The sequence below is a fragment of the Marmota marmota genome, unplaced genomic scaffold, assembly GCF_001458135.2.
Source record: "Marmota marmota marmota unplaced genomic scaffold, marMar, whole genome shotgun sequence".
Classification (NCBI taxonomy): Eukaryota; Metazoa; Chordata; class Mammalia; order Rodentia; family Sciuridae; genus Marmota; species Marmota marmota.
In genome coordinates, this window is record NW_026000171.1 from 8,203,423 (window position 1) to 8,221,596 (window position 18,174).

The window sequence follows — 18,174 nt, forward strand, 5'->3', positions numbered from 1 at the left end:
ACCCAGGGGCATTTAACCACTGAGCCACATCCTCAGCCCTTTTCATTTTTTATTTTGGGATAGGATCTCACTTAATTGCTTGGGGCTCGTAAGTTGCTGAGGCTGGCCCTCAAGTTTGTGATCCTCCTGCATCAGCTTCATGAATTTCTGGGATTACAGGCATAGTGCTGCTGTGCTGGGCAAGTTTGTCTGTAAAAAAGCTATTGAATGCTGATGAGCCCTGAAAGGGGAAGAAAAAGTGAGTCATTCATTTGTCCTGAGTTTATGGTGATTACAGTCTTTCAAACTCTAAGGGGGAAAACAAAGATATATTGCTAAAACAACTTTTTAAAAAGAATTTTTTAAAAACTGTGTTTTTCTCCTTTTCCTTCATAATTCCTTGTGACCTAGAGGGACTAGAAGAAATATGCCTGGATGTTATTGAAAGCTTTCAATGCCAATTTCAATTTTTAGATTTTTTTCTTTGAGTTACTAAAGTGTACCTACTCATGTATAAGAATCCTGTTCTAGCTATACTATGAGTCTTTTGCTTTCTTGTCTGGATGGTACTAAGTATGATGGTAATAAATATAATAATTCAGAGATAGGTAATACTTGGGCTCATCATTAGAATTTGAAGAGTTGTAGCAGTTAATTATTTATTATCATTATGATTATTTTGATAATGACACCACACTGGTGGTGAAGAGAAGGTTTTGGCAAGTTTGTATTGGATCCAGTTGGCCTTGTATTGTCACTTTTTATTTTTTAGTCTTTTTATTTTTTGCCTGAATTGTTTAATGTGATACTCAGTCGCTCTGTTTAGAATTTGTGTTGGTAACCTGGGAGTTTGTATCTGAGACTGTTTCCGTAGAACATGAGAGAATTTCATCCCTACCCCTTGACTACCTTTTATTTATCCTTTCAGCATGTAGCTCAAGACACTCTTAAGGATGTAAAATTAAAATCATCTATAAGAGACACTTGTAAATTCATCTACTGGAAAATATTTTTCTCAAGATAAAAATGGATCCAGGGAATGTTTTAATGAGGGAATTTTCAGTTGCAATAATTAAAGACTTGAAAGAAGTTGAAACTTGAGTTAGCCTCATCAGTTAAGCTTCTACAGCACCTTATTATCCAGAAGTTAATGACTATTTTTGTTTGCAGAGTTGAATAGAATGACTGGGAGCAGCTGAATGGGAATACAGCCTATGCCACATATATAAGTTAGCTTTTTACTTGAATAATAAAATCACTGTTTGTCATATAGACAAGAGACCTCCAGTACTTATGTTGTTTGCTTTCTAGAATATTAATTATCAGCCACTGCACTAGAATGAAACATGGAGGGCTTTGCTTTGAAGCACATCAATAACCTATGAAAACAAAACATCAAAAATATTGCATGGATCAAAACTGGTTTGAAACCTGGCGTGGTGGGACAAGCCTGTAATCCCAGTGGCTTGGGAGGCTGAGACAGGAGGATCGCGAGTTCAAAGTTAGCCTCAGCAATGATGAACTCTAAGCAACTCAGTGAGACCCTGTCTCTAAATAAAATACAAAATAGGGCTGGAGATGTGGTTCTGTGGTCGAGTACCCCTCAATCCCTGGTCCCCTCCCCCAAAACAAAACAAAACAGGTTTGATGTGGTTGTGTGAAATAATTCTATTTTTTTAGTTGTCTGTGGACCTTGCTTATTTATTAATTATGTGGTGCTGAGAATCAAACCCAGTGCTTCACACATGCTAGGCAAGCGCTCTACCACTGAGTTACAACTCCAGCCCCAATTAGTTCTATTTTTTTGCAGAATTTATATGAGAGTTAGTTTACAGTCTCTTTGGAGAGGGTATTGGCAGGGTAGAAAAACAATATTGTGGAGTTTTGTAGTGTCAACAATGTATTTGACAACCTAGAAAAGTGGAAGAATAGAGGCAAGACTTACAGTAATCTAAGGTTAAATTTACATTGATGTTGGTATCTGTACATGAAAAAAAATACACTTGATCATTCATTTTCTCATAGAATATGTGCTTACTGTGTAATGACATTCTCTCTCTCTCTTTTTTTTTTGGAGACAAATGCCTGCTGTGTTGTCCAGTCACAAACTGACTTGTGTGATGAAAATTTTATTTGCAGAATTATTTGCATTTGATTGATGTTTTTCCCCTTTGCATGATGTCCCCTGCTATGATCATGAATTCAGACTTAAAATACTTTGAATTTAATATATTTGCTTGAAGAAGAGTCCCTATCAGTTTAGGAATAAAGTAAAATAATTATTATAAAATAAAATGAGTCATTCAATTTTAGTTACCATTTAAAAATTAAAACAGGTGGTTTGTCCTTTGTATTATTTAATTACTTCATTTGAATGTAAAATGAATCACCACTAAAATACTTTGAGCAGCATTAAGAAAATCATTACTTAGGAAATCATTTATTTAATGTTGAAGCAAAGTCTCATGGATCTTTTGGAATTGTGTCTGGGATAACCTTTTTGGAAATTATCCATGATTATTTCCTTTTAAAGTATATTATTTACCTTTACTGAAACTCTTTGTCCATATTACAGTTTATATTTTGCAAATACACATCAGAAAGGAGGATATAGAATAGAAGTAGGTATTACCTCCCAGAGTGTTCTTTAATGTATCCTAGTAACTGCTCATTTTAGAGAAAGGTAAGTTAAGCATTTAGATTCTTTCACATTTTTTTCTTCACACTGGTTAATACTTTGGGGTAGCTTGAACTTGGGTGGAAATATAGTGGAGTTTGCCAGAGGTTATTTGTTGTTGTTGTTATTGTAGTTAGTTTGTTTTGGGGGGCTTCAGGGAATTGAAACCAAGGGCACTAACCAATGAGCCACATCTCTGGCTTTGTATAAAAGCGGCCCCCCCCCTTTTTTTGAGACAGGGTCTCAGTTGCTGAGGCTGGTCTCAAACCTGTTATCCTGCTCAGCCTCCCATGTGGCTGAGATTATAGGCACACCTGACTGAGATTTTTTTGTTGACTTAATATTACAGGGCAGAGACAGATCTTTGTGTAAAACAATTTCTTGGTGAGAGACCATTCTGCCTTGCTTGTTGATTTGCCATGATTGGGACCAAACTGTAAATTTCCTTTTAGGGAGAGTAATTCTTTTTAAAAGTAATTTTAAAATTGACCAACAGAAATTACACATATTTATGATATATAGTATGATCCTTTGATACACACACACACACATATACATGGTACTTCTCATGTTTCATACTTCACACTGGGAAAGGAATTGAAAGCAAATTTGTTTATCCTTTCATTAGTTTTCATCATTGTTTTCTAATCACTATTTTTTTTTTTTTTTGTCTTTTTGGTACTAAAACACTATACTTTCTATTTATTTATTTATTTGTCTTTTTGGTACTAGGGATTGACCTAAGGGATACTTTTTATTTTGAAACAGGGTCTTGCTATGTTGCTTAGGGCTCAAGTTGCTGAGGCTGGCCTTGAACTTGTGATCATCCTGCCTTACCCTCCCAAGTTACTGAAATTACAGGTGTGTACCAACATGCCTGGCTTTTCATTTTGAAAGCTTTCCTGTATGAGTTAAAATGAAATGAATAGTGTCCAAATAAGAAAAATAATTCCAGTCAGTGAGAAGAAGCATCTGGGAACTGAAGTAGAAAGTTTTACTATTTTGTCTTTTGCCTTTTAGGTTTTAAATTCTTGAGTAGGAAAGAAGACTGTGGACTATTCTTAAATTCTTAGCAAGTGGCATTGTTTTACAGATTTCTCTTATGGACCATTTTTCTTCTAAGTAGTCCTTTTCATAACTAACCATTACTTTAAACTTACAGGCTTTAGAAAGTATCCTGTTTAAGGATAGCTTCATGATGAACAATAGATCTTCCTATCATGTACCCTAAAAGAGAATCAGGTTTTGGGTTAGTCATTAAGCTATTTTTGCTGAACTTGTAACACACTCTTTTATATTCTGCTTTATAATTCTGGGACTGGAATCCACACAGGGATTGCCAAGCTTTTTCTATAAAGGACTAGATAGTAAATTTTAAGGTCTCTTTTGTTGCTGCTGCTTCCCATTCCTCCCTCCCTCCTTTTTTTCCCTTTCTCCCTTCCTTCTTTTCCTCTTTAAAAATCTTCAAATTACTTTTACCTCACGATCCATACAAAAACACAGTCCATACAAAAACAGGCTGCCAACTGGGTCTAGCCCACAGGCAATAGTTTGCCAACCCTTGCTTTACACATTTGTCCTTTGCCAGATGACTCTTGACAGTAGGAGACATTAGAAAATGTTATTCCATGTTTTTGTTATAATCATTTTGTGTATGTGTGTGTGTATATTTTTTAATCATGGCATAGGCAACTGATTGAAATTTCTAACCCTTACCTCCCTTCCCTTCTTTCCCCTTCCCCAAACCAACATTATTGTTTTCTGTCAGAGGTAGCACAACTTAACTGGCCAGTAGTTCCTCCTCAGAAATCTGCATTCCAACTCTGTAGGGCTGCTTCCTTAAGCCTTTAGGTTTTTATAACTCCACCAACCCTAGAGATGATAGTTCATTTAAGTTTGAGGCCGGTCTCAGCAACTTAGGGAGACTCTGTCTCAAAATAAAAATAAAAAGGGCTAGGGATGTGGTTCAGTGGTAGGGCAGTCCTGGGTTCAATTTCCAGTATATTGAATAAACAAACAAAAACCTCTGTCTAAATACCTGGTGTGATTTCTGTCTTCCTGACTACTGTCTGACCTTTAAGCTATATAGGTGAGCTTGTGAAAACAAATTCTGTGAAAAATCATCTGAGACCTAATTAGAGCTGTCAGAGTTGTATAGTTTGTATATTGTCAGTCTCTTTATTATATTAAGAACAAATGGGGGGCTGGGGATGTGGCTCAAGCGGTAGCGCGCTTGCCTGGCATGCGTGCCGTCCGGGTTCGATCCTCAGCACCATATACAAACAAAGGTGTGTCTGCCGAAAACTAAAAAATAAATATTAAAAAATTCTCTCTCTCTCTCTCTCTCTCTCTTAAAAAAAAAAAAAAGAACAAATGGGAAGATAGTAGGGTTTGGAAACTTAGGATTAAATGGTGTCTTAAGATGTCACTTTTAGGGCTGGGGTTGTGGCTCAGGGGTAGAGCACTTGCCTAGCATGTGTGAGGCACTGGGTTCGATCCTCAACACCATATAAAAGCAAATAAATAAGCCAGGTGCAGTGGCGCATGCCTGTAATCCCAGTGGCTCAGGAGGCTGATGCAGGAGGATTGTGAGTTCAAAGCCAACTTCAGTAAAAGCGAGGTGCTAAGCAACTTAGATCCTGTCTCTTCAAAAAAAATACAAAATAAGGCTGTGGCTCCGTAGTTGAGTGCCCCTTAGTTCAATCCCTGGTTATCCCTTGCCACACACACACACCCCCCAAAAAAGAAGAGAAAAACATAAAACAAAGGTATTGTGTCCATCTGCAACTTAAAAAATAAGTTAAAAAATAATGTCACCTCTAAACTTTCTTCTCTTAAGTCCATTTTATTTTCTTTTTAAAGGATCAGTATTCCTTAACTTGTTGTAGAAGTTTTTGTGGGTTGTAGACATTATAGAAGGTAGACTACTTAATTGTATATTTTTTGTAGGTGTATTATCTCTGTGGATTATTATTTTTTAGCTTTACTTTCCCTTTTGGTTTGAATTGTAATTTTTACTTTTTTTTTAATCCTCCATGAACATTTTATATTTTATTTAATGTCATATAATTAATTTTAATGTCATATTTTTAGTATGTTATGTTAGAAGCTTCCTAAAAGCCATTTTTAGATTCTTACATTAGGATAAGCTATGTGGTTAACTAATTCTGAATACCTCTTATTGTTTCTTCTTCAGGACACAGCCAGTGTGAAGTCCTCTAGTAGTCTAGAACCCAATCTTTTTTGTGATGAAGAAATTCCCATCAAGTCTGAGGAAGTAGTAACTCACATGTGGACTGCACCTTCATTCTGTGCAGAACATGCTTATTCTTCTGCTTCTAAGAGTTGTTCTCAAGGTATTACCTTTAAAAAAAAAAAAAATCCAGAGAAAATAAATCTAAAATGAGAAGAAGGGTTGTATTATTCAAGACTGTGAATCCCTCTTGAATTGAGTATGATGCCTACCATGAAATGCTAATAGAACCTGAAAATACTATTTTGGGAAATCTATTCTCTATTTGCATTTTCTATCATTAGATAATCTAAAAATGAACATAGAATTATAGAGTTCTAATGAGAACTTTAAATTCCATATGATCACATCTCATTTTTATAAAATTGCTGTTAGGCATTTTAGCCTCCATTTGATCATTACCAATTGTTGAAAGATTCACTGCTCTCTAAGAATATTCATTTTGGGTTGGGTAGCTTTAATTGTTAGAAAAGTTCTTCCTTTCCTTGGTGGATGATTTCTCCATGATGTTTGCTTTTCTTTTGCCTAGTAAAAATAAATTCATCCTGCTTTGTGTTACAACACTGTAATATGGAAAATGTCTCTCTCTCTCATAAATTTTTAAGATTTTATGGAAAAACATATTACAGTCTATTCATTTGGAAGATAACCATTTTTTAAAATTATTTTTTATTTTTAATTTTTTTGTGTATATGCAGTACTGGTGATTGAATACAGGGTGTCATGCATGCTAGGCAAACACTCTAGCATTGAGCTCCCTCCCTACCCCTGGCTCCCCACACACCCCTTTTTAAAAATTTTTTGAGATGGGGTCTCACTAAATTGCCAAAACTGGCCTCAGACTTGAAATTCTCCTGCCTCCACCTCCTGAGTATCTGAGATTCACCTCCTGAGTATCTGAGATTACAAGCATCTGCCACTATGACTAGCCAACCATTTATTTATGTAGGGCAGCTGACTGCTGAATCTTTTGGTATAGTCTAAAATGGAGACTGGGTAAGAGATTATGCAGTAGTCAGGATAAAGAAACAATTTTAAAGTGGCCTTTGGCATTGTAGATCTTTTTGTATTTGTTTTAAATTTCATTTTCACTTTCTAAGATGTAGTGGTGTGTGCTTGTAATCCCAACTACTAGGGAGGCTGAGGCAGAAAGATCACTTGAGCTTAAGAGTTTGAGGCCATTCTCAGAAACATTCTAAAACCTCATCTCAAAAAATAAGAAAACGCCCGGTGCAGTTGTGCACGCCTGTAATCCCAGTGACTTTGGAGGCTAAGATAGAAGGATCTTAAATTCAAAGCCAGCCTCAGCTGTTTAGTGAGGCCCTAAGCAACTCAGTGAGACCCTGTCTCTAAATAAAATACAGAGGGGCTGGGGATGTGGTTCAGTGGTTAAATTGAGTTCAAGCCCTGGTACCAAAAAAAAAAGGACTGGGTTTGTGGCTCAGTGATAGAGCACTTGTCTAAGCATCTGTGAGGCACTGGGTTCAATCTTCAGCCCCACATGTAAGTAAATAAATAGTTATTTAAAAATAAAAAACAAAACAAACTTTATTTTACTTATATACTGATATAATGAATCCAGATATCTGAAGTCAGTGTAGGAGGAGGGGGAGACCCATTTTGTTCAACATTTACTTTGAAAAAATTACATTTGTCCATGGTTCTCAGTTTTCTGTCTTGCGGTACTTTTTTATAAAAGGTTCTAGCACTCCAAGAAAACAACCTCGGAAGAGCCCTTTGGTTCCTCGAAGTTTGGAACCTCCGGTGTTGGAGTTGTCACCTGGAGCTAAAGCCCAGCTGGAAGAGCTCATGATGGTTGGAGACCTCCTAGAAGTATCTCTAGATGAAACACAACACATATGGAGGATTTTGCAGGCCACCCACCCACCCTCAGAAGACAGATTCCTACATATCATGGAGGTACGGATTTACTGCTAACTTAAATAATGGTTTTAAAACCATTAAAATGCCCCGATTCCTTAGATAGTAAACTGGAGGATGACTGAGGGGGAGTAATCTGGCTGTCATGCTCTCCCACTTAAGCCAGAATAATTCTGCTTTATGATTTTCTGTATTGCTATTTTATGTAATATTAATTTTTGTGATTATGGTGTTTGTTTTATTACTATTGGTTTTTAAAATTTTCTATAAAAGGCTATTTTTGTAAAAATTCTTTTTTTTCCCCTTAGGGCAATTGAAAACAACTAGTTTAAAACAGTCTTCTTAGCCCAGCCTTCCACTTTTGGAATGCCCAATATTAGGCAAGAAAATGTAGTGGTTAAAAAAAAAAAAAGAATCAAGGGAATTGTTAAATAGAACTGGATTGGATAGGAGAGAGAGTTCATATTTGTATATTATACTTTCATAGCAGTTTGTAATTCATATAGTGTTTTTACATGCATGATCTCATTTGATTTGCCTCCTAAGAGGCAGGGGAAGAATAGGGCAAGTATTAACCCCATTCTTCATATAGAGAAATATTACAATCAGAGAGATGGAAAGTTAAGATCACACATCTAATAAAAATTAACATACTTAATTCCTAACTCCTAATATTCTTTTCATTAGCCTCCTGGTTTCCATGTACTGGAGTCAGTGGTACAGTGACACCAGTTGTTGATACAAATGCATTTAGGGTACTATAATTTGGTTTTGGTTTGGAGGAAAAAAATCTAAGGTAGCCTAATTTAAATAGTGTTTTCTAGTCTACAGATCATTTTCTTCATATCCATTATCTCATATGGTCTTCTTTATTACATACAAGGAAACTCAAAGTATTATGAGGTTACATATGTTGTTCAAGGTGTGATAAACTTGAGGCATTTATAATACAGCAGATTCTACAATTCTTAGGTTCCTGTCAAAGATTCTCAAGTCTCAAATCTGCAGAAAAATGAATTCTCAATGTTTACCTTAGGAATAATCAAGTTTACATTTTTAGGTATTTCTTTTTCTAACCCCTGCATTTCTTTCTGTTATCAGACATATTTTTTCTGTTAAAATTTTTAATGTTTATTACATTGGTGAATAATGGCAACAGTGTTAGAAATTTGAAAACTGAAATTTTGTTTTTGTTTTGGTACTCTTGATTGAACCCAGGGTGCTGAACTGCTGAGCTACATCCCCGGCCCTTTTATTTTTTATTTTGAGACAGGATCTCACTAAGTTGTATAGGGTCTGGGTAAGGTGCTGAGACTGGTTTCTTTCTTTCTTTCTTTTTTTTTTTTTTTTTAATAACTTTTTTTTTTTTTTTAGAGAGAGAGAGAATTTTTTATTATTTATTTTTTAGTTTTCGGCGGACACAACATCTTTGTTTGTTATGTGGTGCTGAGTATCGAACCCGGGCCGCACGCATGCCAGGCGAGCACGCTACCGCTTGAGCCACATCCCCAGCCCCTGAGACTGGTTTCAAACTTGCAGTTTTCCTGCCTCATCCTCCTGAGTCACGGGGATTATAGGCATGTGCCACTATACCCAGCATAAAGTGACAGTTTTTTGCATTGTCACATAAACTAGTTTCTAATCCTTGCCGAAGTCACTAAATACCCTTTGTAATGAGATCATGGAGACAGACTTATCTATTTTCCTGGTATTTTTGATAACTACTTAACCACCAAGAATTTATTGAGTTAATAAAGAACTTTTTGCAAACAAACTCTATACACATTAAACAACAAATTTCCATTTCTTCTTCCCTCACCCCCAGTAACATCAATTCTATTTTTCTACTTTGTGTCTCTGACTTTGCCTGTTCTAAGTACCTCATGTAAGAGAATGACACTGATTTTAAATGTCTTGCTTTAAAATTGTTTCTGATTTTATATCTTTGAAGGATGATAGCATGGAAGAGAAACCATTAAAAATGAAAGGCAAGGACTCTTCAGAGAAGAAACGTAAGCGGAAGCTAGAAAAGGCAGAACAACTTTTCGGAGAAGGAAAACAGAAATCCAAGGAGCTGAAGAAAATGGACAAACCTAAAAAGAAGAAATTAAAGTTAAATGCAGACAAATCAAAGGAACTGAACAAACTGGCCAAGAAACTGGCAAAAGAAGAAGAGAGAAAGAAAAAGAAAGAAAAGGCTGCTGCAGCCAAAGTTGAACTTGTTAAAGAGAGTACTGAAAAGAAAAGAGAGAAAAAAGTGCTGGATATCCCCTCAAAGTATGACTGGTCAGGAGCAGAGGAATCTGATGATGAGAATGCTGTATGTGCTGCACAAAACTGCCAAAGGCCCTGTAAGGACAAGGTGAGTTCCAACTTTTTATAGGTGTGAGACAGGTCAAAAACAAGTTATAGAGACTTATATTTGATGTGTTAATAATATAATTATGATCCAGGATTTGGATTTCCAACATATGTGTTTTTTTAATTTCTATAAAATGTTTTGAATGGTGAGCCTCCTAGATCATTGTGTTTAATAGAAGAAATGTTTTCTTTTTTTAAAAAAATTACATACTTAGTGAACATAATAGATAAGAACATAGAGAAGGTATATGACATTTCCTGGCAAACAGAGCATTTCACACATAGTAGGCAGAACAAATTTTAAAATAAGCCTTATATCTTTCCTGTAGGGCAACTTAGAACTTTTCGGTTAGCTACAGCAGCCTGAAAAAATCACGGGCCAGTATTTTATATTAAGAGCTTTAGCAAATTGCAGTAATATTTTTTTCCAAAAGACCTAAAACTTTTCATTTCTTATCCACATTCAGGCTCATGTGTATTTGTGACTGAATAGAATATGATTTTTTTAAAAATATTTTTTAAGTTGTGGATGGACACACAATATTTTTATTTATTTTTATGTGGTGCTGAGGATTGAACCCAGTGCATTACACATGTGAGGCAAGTGCTTTACCATTGAGCTACAGCCCCAGCCCCAGAATATGATTTTTTAAAAAAATCCTTTGTAACAAATAATTCAGACCTTTATAGGTATTATTTAAAATTTTTTCAGTTTTAAATTTTAATATAGTAATTCAGTATTGGCATTCTTAAGTTAATATTGATGTGAACTTATGAGAAAAATGGACAGAATTTATGAAAAACCTCAGTTCTTTAAATGATTAGAGGCATCTATTATTCTCATCAAGAATATTAACAAATTCATAGTTTTATTTATTATGCTCAATATACTCTTGGTATTTAGAATTTTAATAGCCCTTCAATTTTAAAGTCTGAGCAGAATAAATAAAACTGCATCACTATTCCCTACAGGTTGTATCCCAACTTATCTTCTCAGTCAGGTACTTACACATTTTTAAAGACTGAAGGGACCAAGTGGTCACTTTGTTCAGGCTCCTCATTTTACAAATGATGGAATTGGGAACTCAGAAAAGATAAATCCTGTGACCAAAGTCATAGAGCAAGAACCCTGCCTCTCTGGTCCCAAACTAGGTTTTCCACTAGTATCCCAGCTCTGTGGATAAGTCCTAAAATGTAAGTACAGCAACACATTCCTAAAATGACACTTAATACTTAGTTTTATTTTAGGGGCTTTCCATTCACTTTTGGAAAATGAATTAAGAGTAAAATATTTATCCCATAATCTAATTTTTCAAGGATAACAGCTATAAATACTTAAATGTATTTGCTTCCTCAATTTTCTATAGTTTATTTTATATCATTGTCATATTGTCTCTTCACTTTCTTGCTTTATTCATTTCATAAACATTTTTCTATATTATAAACATTTTAATAATTCATTAGATTGTTAATATATGTATGAATTATTTTAATCTTTCATTTTGAATCTATTTTCTTCCAGAGTTGTTACTTAAAAGACTGATGGGAGGGTCAACTGTTTCTCTTTGGGTACTAAAGTATTAACAGCTCAGTGTTGGCAGAACCTTTTTCTTTTATTTAATTTTATGGCAGTTTCAAGACTAGTGGTGAGATAGGGTATTTCTCTTATAAGCTTTTTAAATCATTCTTCCTATAATTTTTATATACATCATGAACCCTTTGTCTTCTCTTTTTTGTCCTTGTCAGTTAATCTTTCTTCTCTGCTCACACTTAAATATGATTCTTTTCATCTATTATCCCTATCATTTTCCTATAACATATAAACACTACAGGCAGTTTTTGTTGTCATTTGCTCTAAAATTAAATATAAATTAACACATGCCTGGCAAAACATGAAATTATCTCTGTGAATGCACTTGTTAACAAAAAATGCAGTGTGTTAAGAGGTGATCATTACTTTTCCATAGATCCTGAAATTTATTCTTGACATTATAGATATTTTTATTGGAACATTTTGATGGAGCAAAGATTTAGTGGAGTGTTCAGAGAAAATGTCTATTTTAACTCTAACCCTTGCCGTGTCACTAGCTTATATAAATTATACTTAGTGTTATTTTTCTCTGTTGAATTTTTTTTTGGTGGGGGGTACCAGAGATTGGACTCAGGGGCACTCAATCACTGAGCCACATCCCCAGCCCTATTTTTTGTATTTATTTAAAGACAGGGTCTCACTGAGTTGCATAGTACCTTGCTTTTGCTGAGGCTTGCTTTGAACTCTTAATCCTTCTGCCTCAGACTCCTGAGCTGCTGAGGCTACAGGTGTGTGCCACCTCCCCGATTGTTGAATTTTTTTTTTTTAAGTTGTAGGTGGACACAGTACCTTTATTTAATTAATTAATTTATTTATTTATACGTGGTGCTGAGGATTGAACCCAGTGCCTCACACATGCTAAGTAAGCACTCTAACCCTAGCCCCTCTCTGTTGAATTTTAAACAGATTATTTCAGATTATAAATGTTTCACATGTCATTGCTAGTTTGAAACTTTTGTGGTTCTCTGTTTATTCTTGACATTAGCTTCACTAAATATTTAGTACATTTCTTTTAAAATTTTTAAAAAGAATTTTAAAACTTCTCAGTTTGTAGCATTTTTCTATGAAAATGTAATTAATGCACAGCACACATCTTTAGAACAAAATGATGACAAGAAAAGAATGCTTTTTAGGGAAGTCTGTTCTTTAAATATCATGCAGCAAGAAATAACTTCTAGGGTTCATTTTTAGGACATTTTTCTAACCTGTAATTACTATTACTTTGTCCTAAAATTTTGCAGATTGAGAAATATTCTTTTAAAAATTAGAAGAATGGTTACTCAAATGTACCTAGCCTTATTTTTTTTAAAGAGAGAGAGAGAGAGAGAGAATTTTTCAATATTTATTTTTCAGTTTTCGGTGGACACAACAACTTTATTTTATTTTTATGTGGTGCTGAGGATCAAACCAGCGCCCCACGCATGCCGGGTGAGCGCATTACCACTTGAGCCACATCCCCAGCCCAAGCCTCATTTTTAAGATGTTTTAGAAAGAATAAAAAAAGATAATACCAGACTATCATAAAATGGTTTTTAAAACTATCTCTTCCATCAATTACCAAATTCAAGATGAAATTAACTTTAAAACAATAACTGTTTTCAAAAAAATTAGTTTAAAAAGCAAGTATTTTCTTCCCGAAATCTGCTACTACAAAAATATTGGTACAAAGAATAAAACAAATTAACATTGAGAGAACAACTTCTTTGGGGCTGATCCTTAAGTAGCACTTTTTTTTAGTGTTAGAGTAAATACTTAATCATTTTATATATACGAATAGACTTTCCCTCCTCTTCTACTTTTTTATTCTCTTACTGTGGTGTTTTTCTTTACCCATTACTACTTCCTTCCATAACAAGTTTGTTATGGTAAGTTAAAAGATTTAAATTTATTAATTTGTGCCCCTCACATTTACTATTTGTTAGCCACTCAGATTTTAAAGAAGATTTTCATGGGGTATTTCCTTAACCAAAGTATTTGTATTTTTAGTGACTTTACCTGTTCATAACTCTGATAGCATAGATTATCAAAGTCTGGATTAAGTAAATGTGTAACACACACATACATACACACACACATACATACACACACACACACACATACACACACACGCACACATTTGAGATAGGGTTATTAACTATTCTAATTCACCAGGGACTTTATCAGTTTAAACACTGTTATTCCACCTACTGGCAAATTTATCATTCCTGGGCACACTGGGAATCTACCCCAGACAATAGGTTGTATAATAATTTTTCTTGATGATAAAGCAAGAAAAGAAACAAAAAATAGTCCTTCTCTTATCAATATTTTTATCATAACCATCTATTAATCAAACTTGAGTTTCACTTTTGTTTGAAAAAGCCCATAGAATCATAAAGCACACTAAAGTTTGGAATGTCAACTGAATCCACAGAAGATTTTGACGCAGGGGCAACAGATTACTTAGTAACTTGAAAACTCAAAAACACACAATTTGGCTAACTGGGGTTTGGGGATATAGCTCAGTTGTTAAGAGTGCTTGCCTAGCATGCATAAGACCCTGAGTTCAATCCCCAGCACCATAAAAACCAAAATAATAATTATAATTTGGGTAACTGCATGTGAGTTCTAATAGTCATTTTTTCCTTCACTAGAAAAGGTGCTTAGTGAGTCACAAAATAATTATTAAAAAAACTTAACAGAAAGCCTGATGTGGTGGTCATGCCTATAGTCCCAACTGTTTGGGAGGCTGACATAGGAGGATCACTTTAGTCCAGCCTGGGCATATAGCAAGACCCCATCTCTTAAAATAACAACAACATAAAAAATGTCTGGGATGTGTTCAATTGACAGATAACAGACCTTATATTACATTATAAATAGGTTTTTGTATACAGGTGGAAAATTGTGTACATATATTTTCTTTTGAAATCATGGGAGAGCTAGGCTTAGGAGGGAACTTGCATTCCATATCACAAAAGGGAAAATAACATCTTCATTCTTGAAAAAGAATGGTCAATTTAATTTTGTGAAATTTGAAACCAATGACTATAGTGCAAAAGTAGATTTAAAAAGACATGAGAAAGCTGGGCACACTGGCGCATGGCTATAATCACAGCTACTTGGGAGGATGAGGCAAAAGGATCACAAGTTCAAAGCCAGCCTCTGCAACTTAATGAGGCCCTAAGCAACTTAATGAGACCCTTTCCCAAAATAAAAAATGAAAAGGGCTATGGATGCAACTCAGTGGTAAAATGCTTCTGGGTTCAACACCTGGTACCAGAAAAAAGGACACGAGACATTTTTCTTGATAATGAATACTGATAGATAAATCAGTAACTTTTTTTTGGATTAGCATGAATTATAATTGAATTGAATTATCTATTGGTTTAGGGGTAGCATTATGAAACAACGTAGTATCTCAGATCTAAGCATCTAAAGAAAAACAACTCATTTTTTCAATCCCCTTTACCAGTTCCAAACAAAACACTTATCCTGAGTTCACCTTTTATACAGTTAGCACTTTGTAAGCCTTTACCTGCTTGCAGTACCTTTATTTCTACTTTGCTGTATTTGAGCCATTATTTCCCTAGTTTGTCTTTGATTAGCGTGCTCCAAAAAGAATATTATGATTAATTTATTTATTGAACAGACTTCAGAAGTGAAACATTATACAGTTATACAGTAAAAATGGATTTAGGAAGTAATTGATGTTTCAATTTACAGGAAGAAGGTATTACAAAGAGGCAATAGTGATAGTCAAATTTAGAATATATAAGAACCACTTGGAAGCCAGGTGCAGTGTTATGTACTTGCAGTTCCAGCTACTTAGGAGGCTGAGGCAGGCATATCAGAAGTTTTAAGACTAGCCTGGACAATATAGCAAGACTGTGTCACAAAAACAGACAAGCAAGCAAAGAATCAGGTGGGGAACTTATTAAAAATGTAGGCTTCTGATTCATAATGCCCATATACTTTGAGTCTGGGATGGGTCCCAGCTACTTTTTTTTTTTTAAGTTGTAGATGGACACAATATCTTTATTTTATATTATTTGCTTATGTGATGCTGAGGATAAACCCCAGTTCCTCACACATGCAAGGAAAATGCTCCACCACTGACCTACAACTCCAGCCTCCCAGCTACATTTTTAATGAACAATCGAGTGATTCTGATGGAAGAGGTGACGCAATGCTACAGGCAGTTTTATAGGCAGGGAAATTGAGTGAGGTTAAATAGCTAGACTAAAATTATATATACCAGAGTTCAGAACTTCTGAGTGCAGTAATCTTTATACTTTTAATATTGTCTCTTAAGATCTAGAACTCTAAAATAGGAATAATAAAGACCAAAAAAATTATTGTACAAATTATCTTCCCTATCCTTTGTTATAAGTCTAAAATTACAGACACAACTATCATGGTTTTGGTAATTTTTATAGGACATGGAAACTAATTTTGAAAATTACTCACTTTCCCAGAATGAAACTCATTTATCTAGCCAAAACTTCCATTGTTCTTTCTCATAAGCTATGCTGAAGTGCTTTCTTTGATCCCTTTGTATTCCTTACTTTGCTCTGATAAATGATAAAGCTCATGGTTTAAGTGGCTTCCTATATTGTCAATGAAATGATCAATGTTTGTATGGGAGAATAAGCTCTTTTGATCTTAAAGGTTCTCATCTGCCTTAACATAAAAACTACCACAATCACCCTCCAAATATAAAAGTCACTTTATTGTTAACTGTAGGTCTAAGGCTTAAAATGTTGCCAAACTACAGTGTTTCTCCAGCCTCCCGTAATCACAGAATTTTCCCTGTAGAGTTGTAGTTTGCTTGGCATTTGCCACTGACACTTATCAGTTTTCCAGACTTAATTTTAAACACCAGAGTGATCCTATTTACCTGTGTCTTTGACTGTTATAATTGGTTAATTTGTAAGATTTGACCTCTGATATTTGCTAACTTTTTATAGGGAGTTGTATTTGTAACGGAAGAAGAGAAGAATAAAAAATATTAGTTTTAAAAGTGGCCTATGTGACTGCTTTTCTAAAAAGGTATTTAATGCTCTTAGTACTTTGGCTTATCTCTTTGAAATAAAGCTAATACACAGGATTGCCTTCACATTGTTGTACTCTTCCTTTCTTGATTGTTAATTGCATTGTCTTAGAGCCTAGACATTGTTAATATTAGCTAAACTACTTGGCTGCTCTAGTAGAAGTTTCTTTTTTGTCAAGTTTTTCCCAAACATGTTTCTGCCTCACAAGGAGCCCCAGGTATTCATGAGGTAATGAAGTACCTAAGAGGCCTAATTTTGTGAACATACTGTGGTAAAATGTAATTTGGGGGTATTAACTTCTCAGCTTCTTTCTTTGAAAAATAACCCCATAAGAAGTCATTGTCTATCTCTGGACATTCCAGTTGTTTGCTATCATTTAAGCCAAGAAAGCTCTTTGGTTTGCTTTTATTCTGGGCTTAATGTTGTGTAACCTAAACATTCCCCAATCTTGTCTTCTGCAGGTAGACTGGGTACAATGTGATGGTGGCTGTGATGAGTGGTTTCATCAAGTTTGTGTGGGTGTATCTCCAGAGATGGCTGAAAATGAAGATTACATCTGTATAAACTGTGCAAAGAAGCAGGGGCCAGATAGCCCAGGTCAATTACCACCTCCTTCCTACATAATGAGCTACCAACTACCAGTGGAGGATCTTAAAGAGACCAGTTAGCAAATGCTTGGTTAGTTTGGGACATGGGGGGAAATGAACCACATTGAGACCTTAGTCATCAAGTAGAGTGGTTTAGATCCACTCGTAATGTTGCTTCCAAAGATGGCCTTCAGAGACAGTCCTCTGAGTTCTGGCTTCCTCTTTGCATGGATTGTGTGGGCTACATTCCCCGTCTACACATTTGTGCAAAGAATGTCTTCTTGGCACAGTAGCCAGTATTTCAACTCATGTCTCCTTTGAGTATGGTTTACTGCACTAAAGTCGGACACTTGATGGAGCTCTTAGGCAGCTGGTTGGCATTAATACATTGGTGCGCTAGTAAGGCATGTAGGATGTGGCTTATAGCCAGTTGATATTAGTTAGAGGCTTACAACCTAGGGGCAAGCACCATGAGAAGGTGTTGATTGCTTGAATCTTCTTAGTTGGGGTAATTGAAGTTAGAGAACCATTTTCCTTCTATCACCTGGCATTTAAAGCTCTACCATTATAACGAGGAGGTACAGGCTAGAGTTACTCCTGTTAGAAGTCTTGGGATTATAGCCCAGTCTGTAGGCGTCAGCCACTTGTGCTTGTTTATACCAAGAAGAAAACCCAAATAAGAGAACCTTGCACCATCTGAGGCAGATCACCTTACCTTCCTAAGGAGGAGGATGTCATCTAGTTAGATTGGATTCTGGATCTACATTTTAGAGAAGAGCAGGTACATGGATCCAGGCTTCTGCCCCCCCCCC

General features: G+C 35.3%; 2 protein-coding genes across 21 annotated transcripts in view; one reads left to right on the forward strand and one right to left on the reverse strand.

Annotated features, from left to right (window-relative positions):
- Positions 1 to 18,174, reverse strand: part of Erc1 (ELKS/RAB6-interacting/CAST family member 1) — a 1,605,700-nt gene that overhangs the window by 1,237,596 nt on the left and 349,930 nt on the right. The window lies entirely within an intron of this gene.
- The window catches only part of Kdm5a (lysine demethylase 5A), an 81,424-nt gene extending 63,250 nt beyond the window's left edge, over positions 1 to 18,174 (forward strand). Inside the window, exons 25-28 of the mRNA XM_015500793.2 lie at positions 5,853 to 6,012; positions 7,609 to 7,829; positions 9,742 to 10,152; positions 17,237 to 18,174. Of these exons, the coding sequence (XP_015356279.1) occupies positions 5,853 to 6,012; positions 7,609 to 7,829; positions 9,742 to 10,152; positions 17,237 to 17,443 (999 nt within the window). The 3' untranslated portion in view covers positions 17,444 to 18,174. The remainder of the gene's footprint in view (positions 1 to 5,852; positions 6,013 to 7,608; positions 7,830 to 9,741; positions 10,153 to 17,236) is intronic.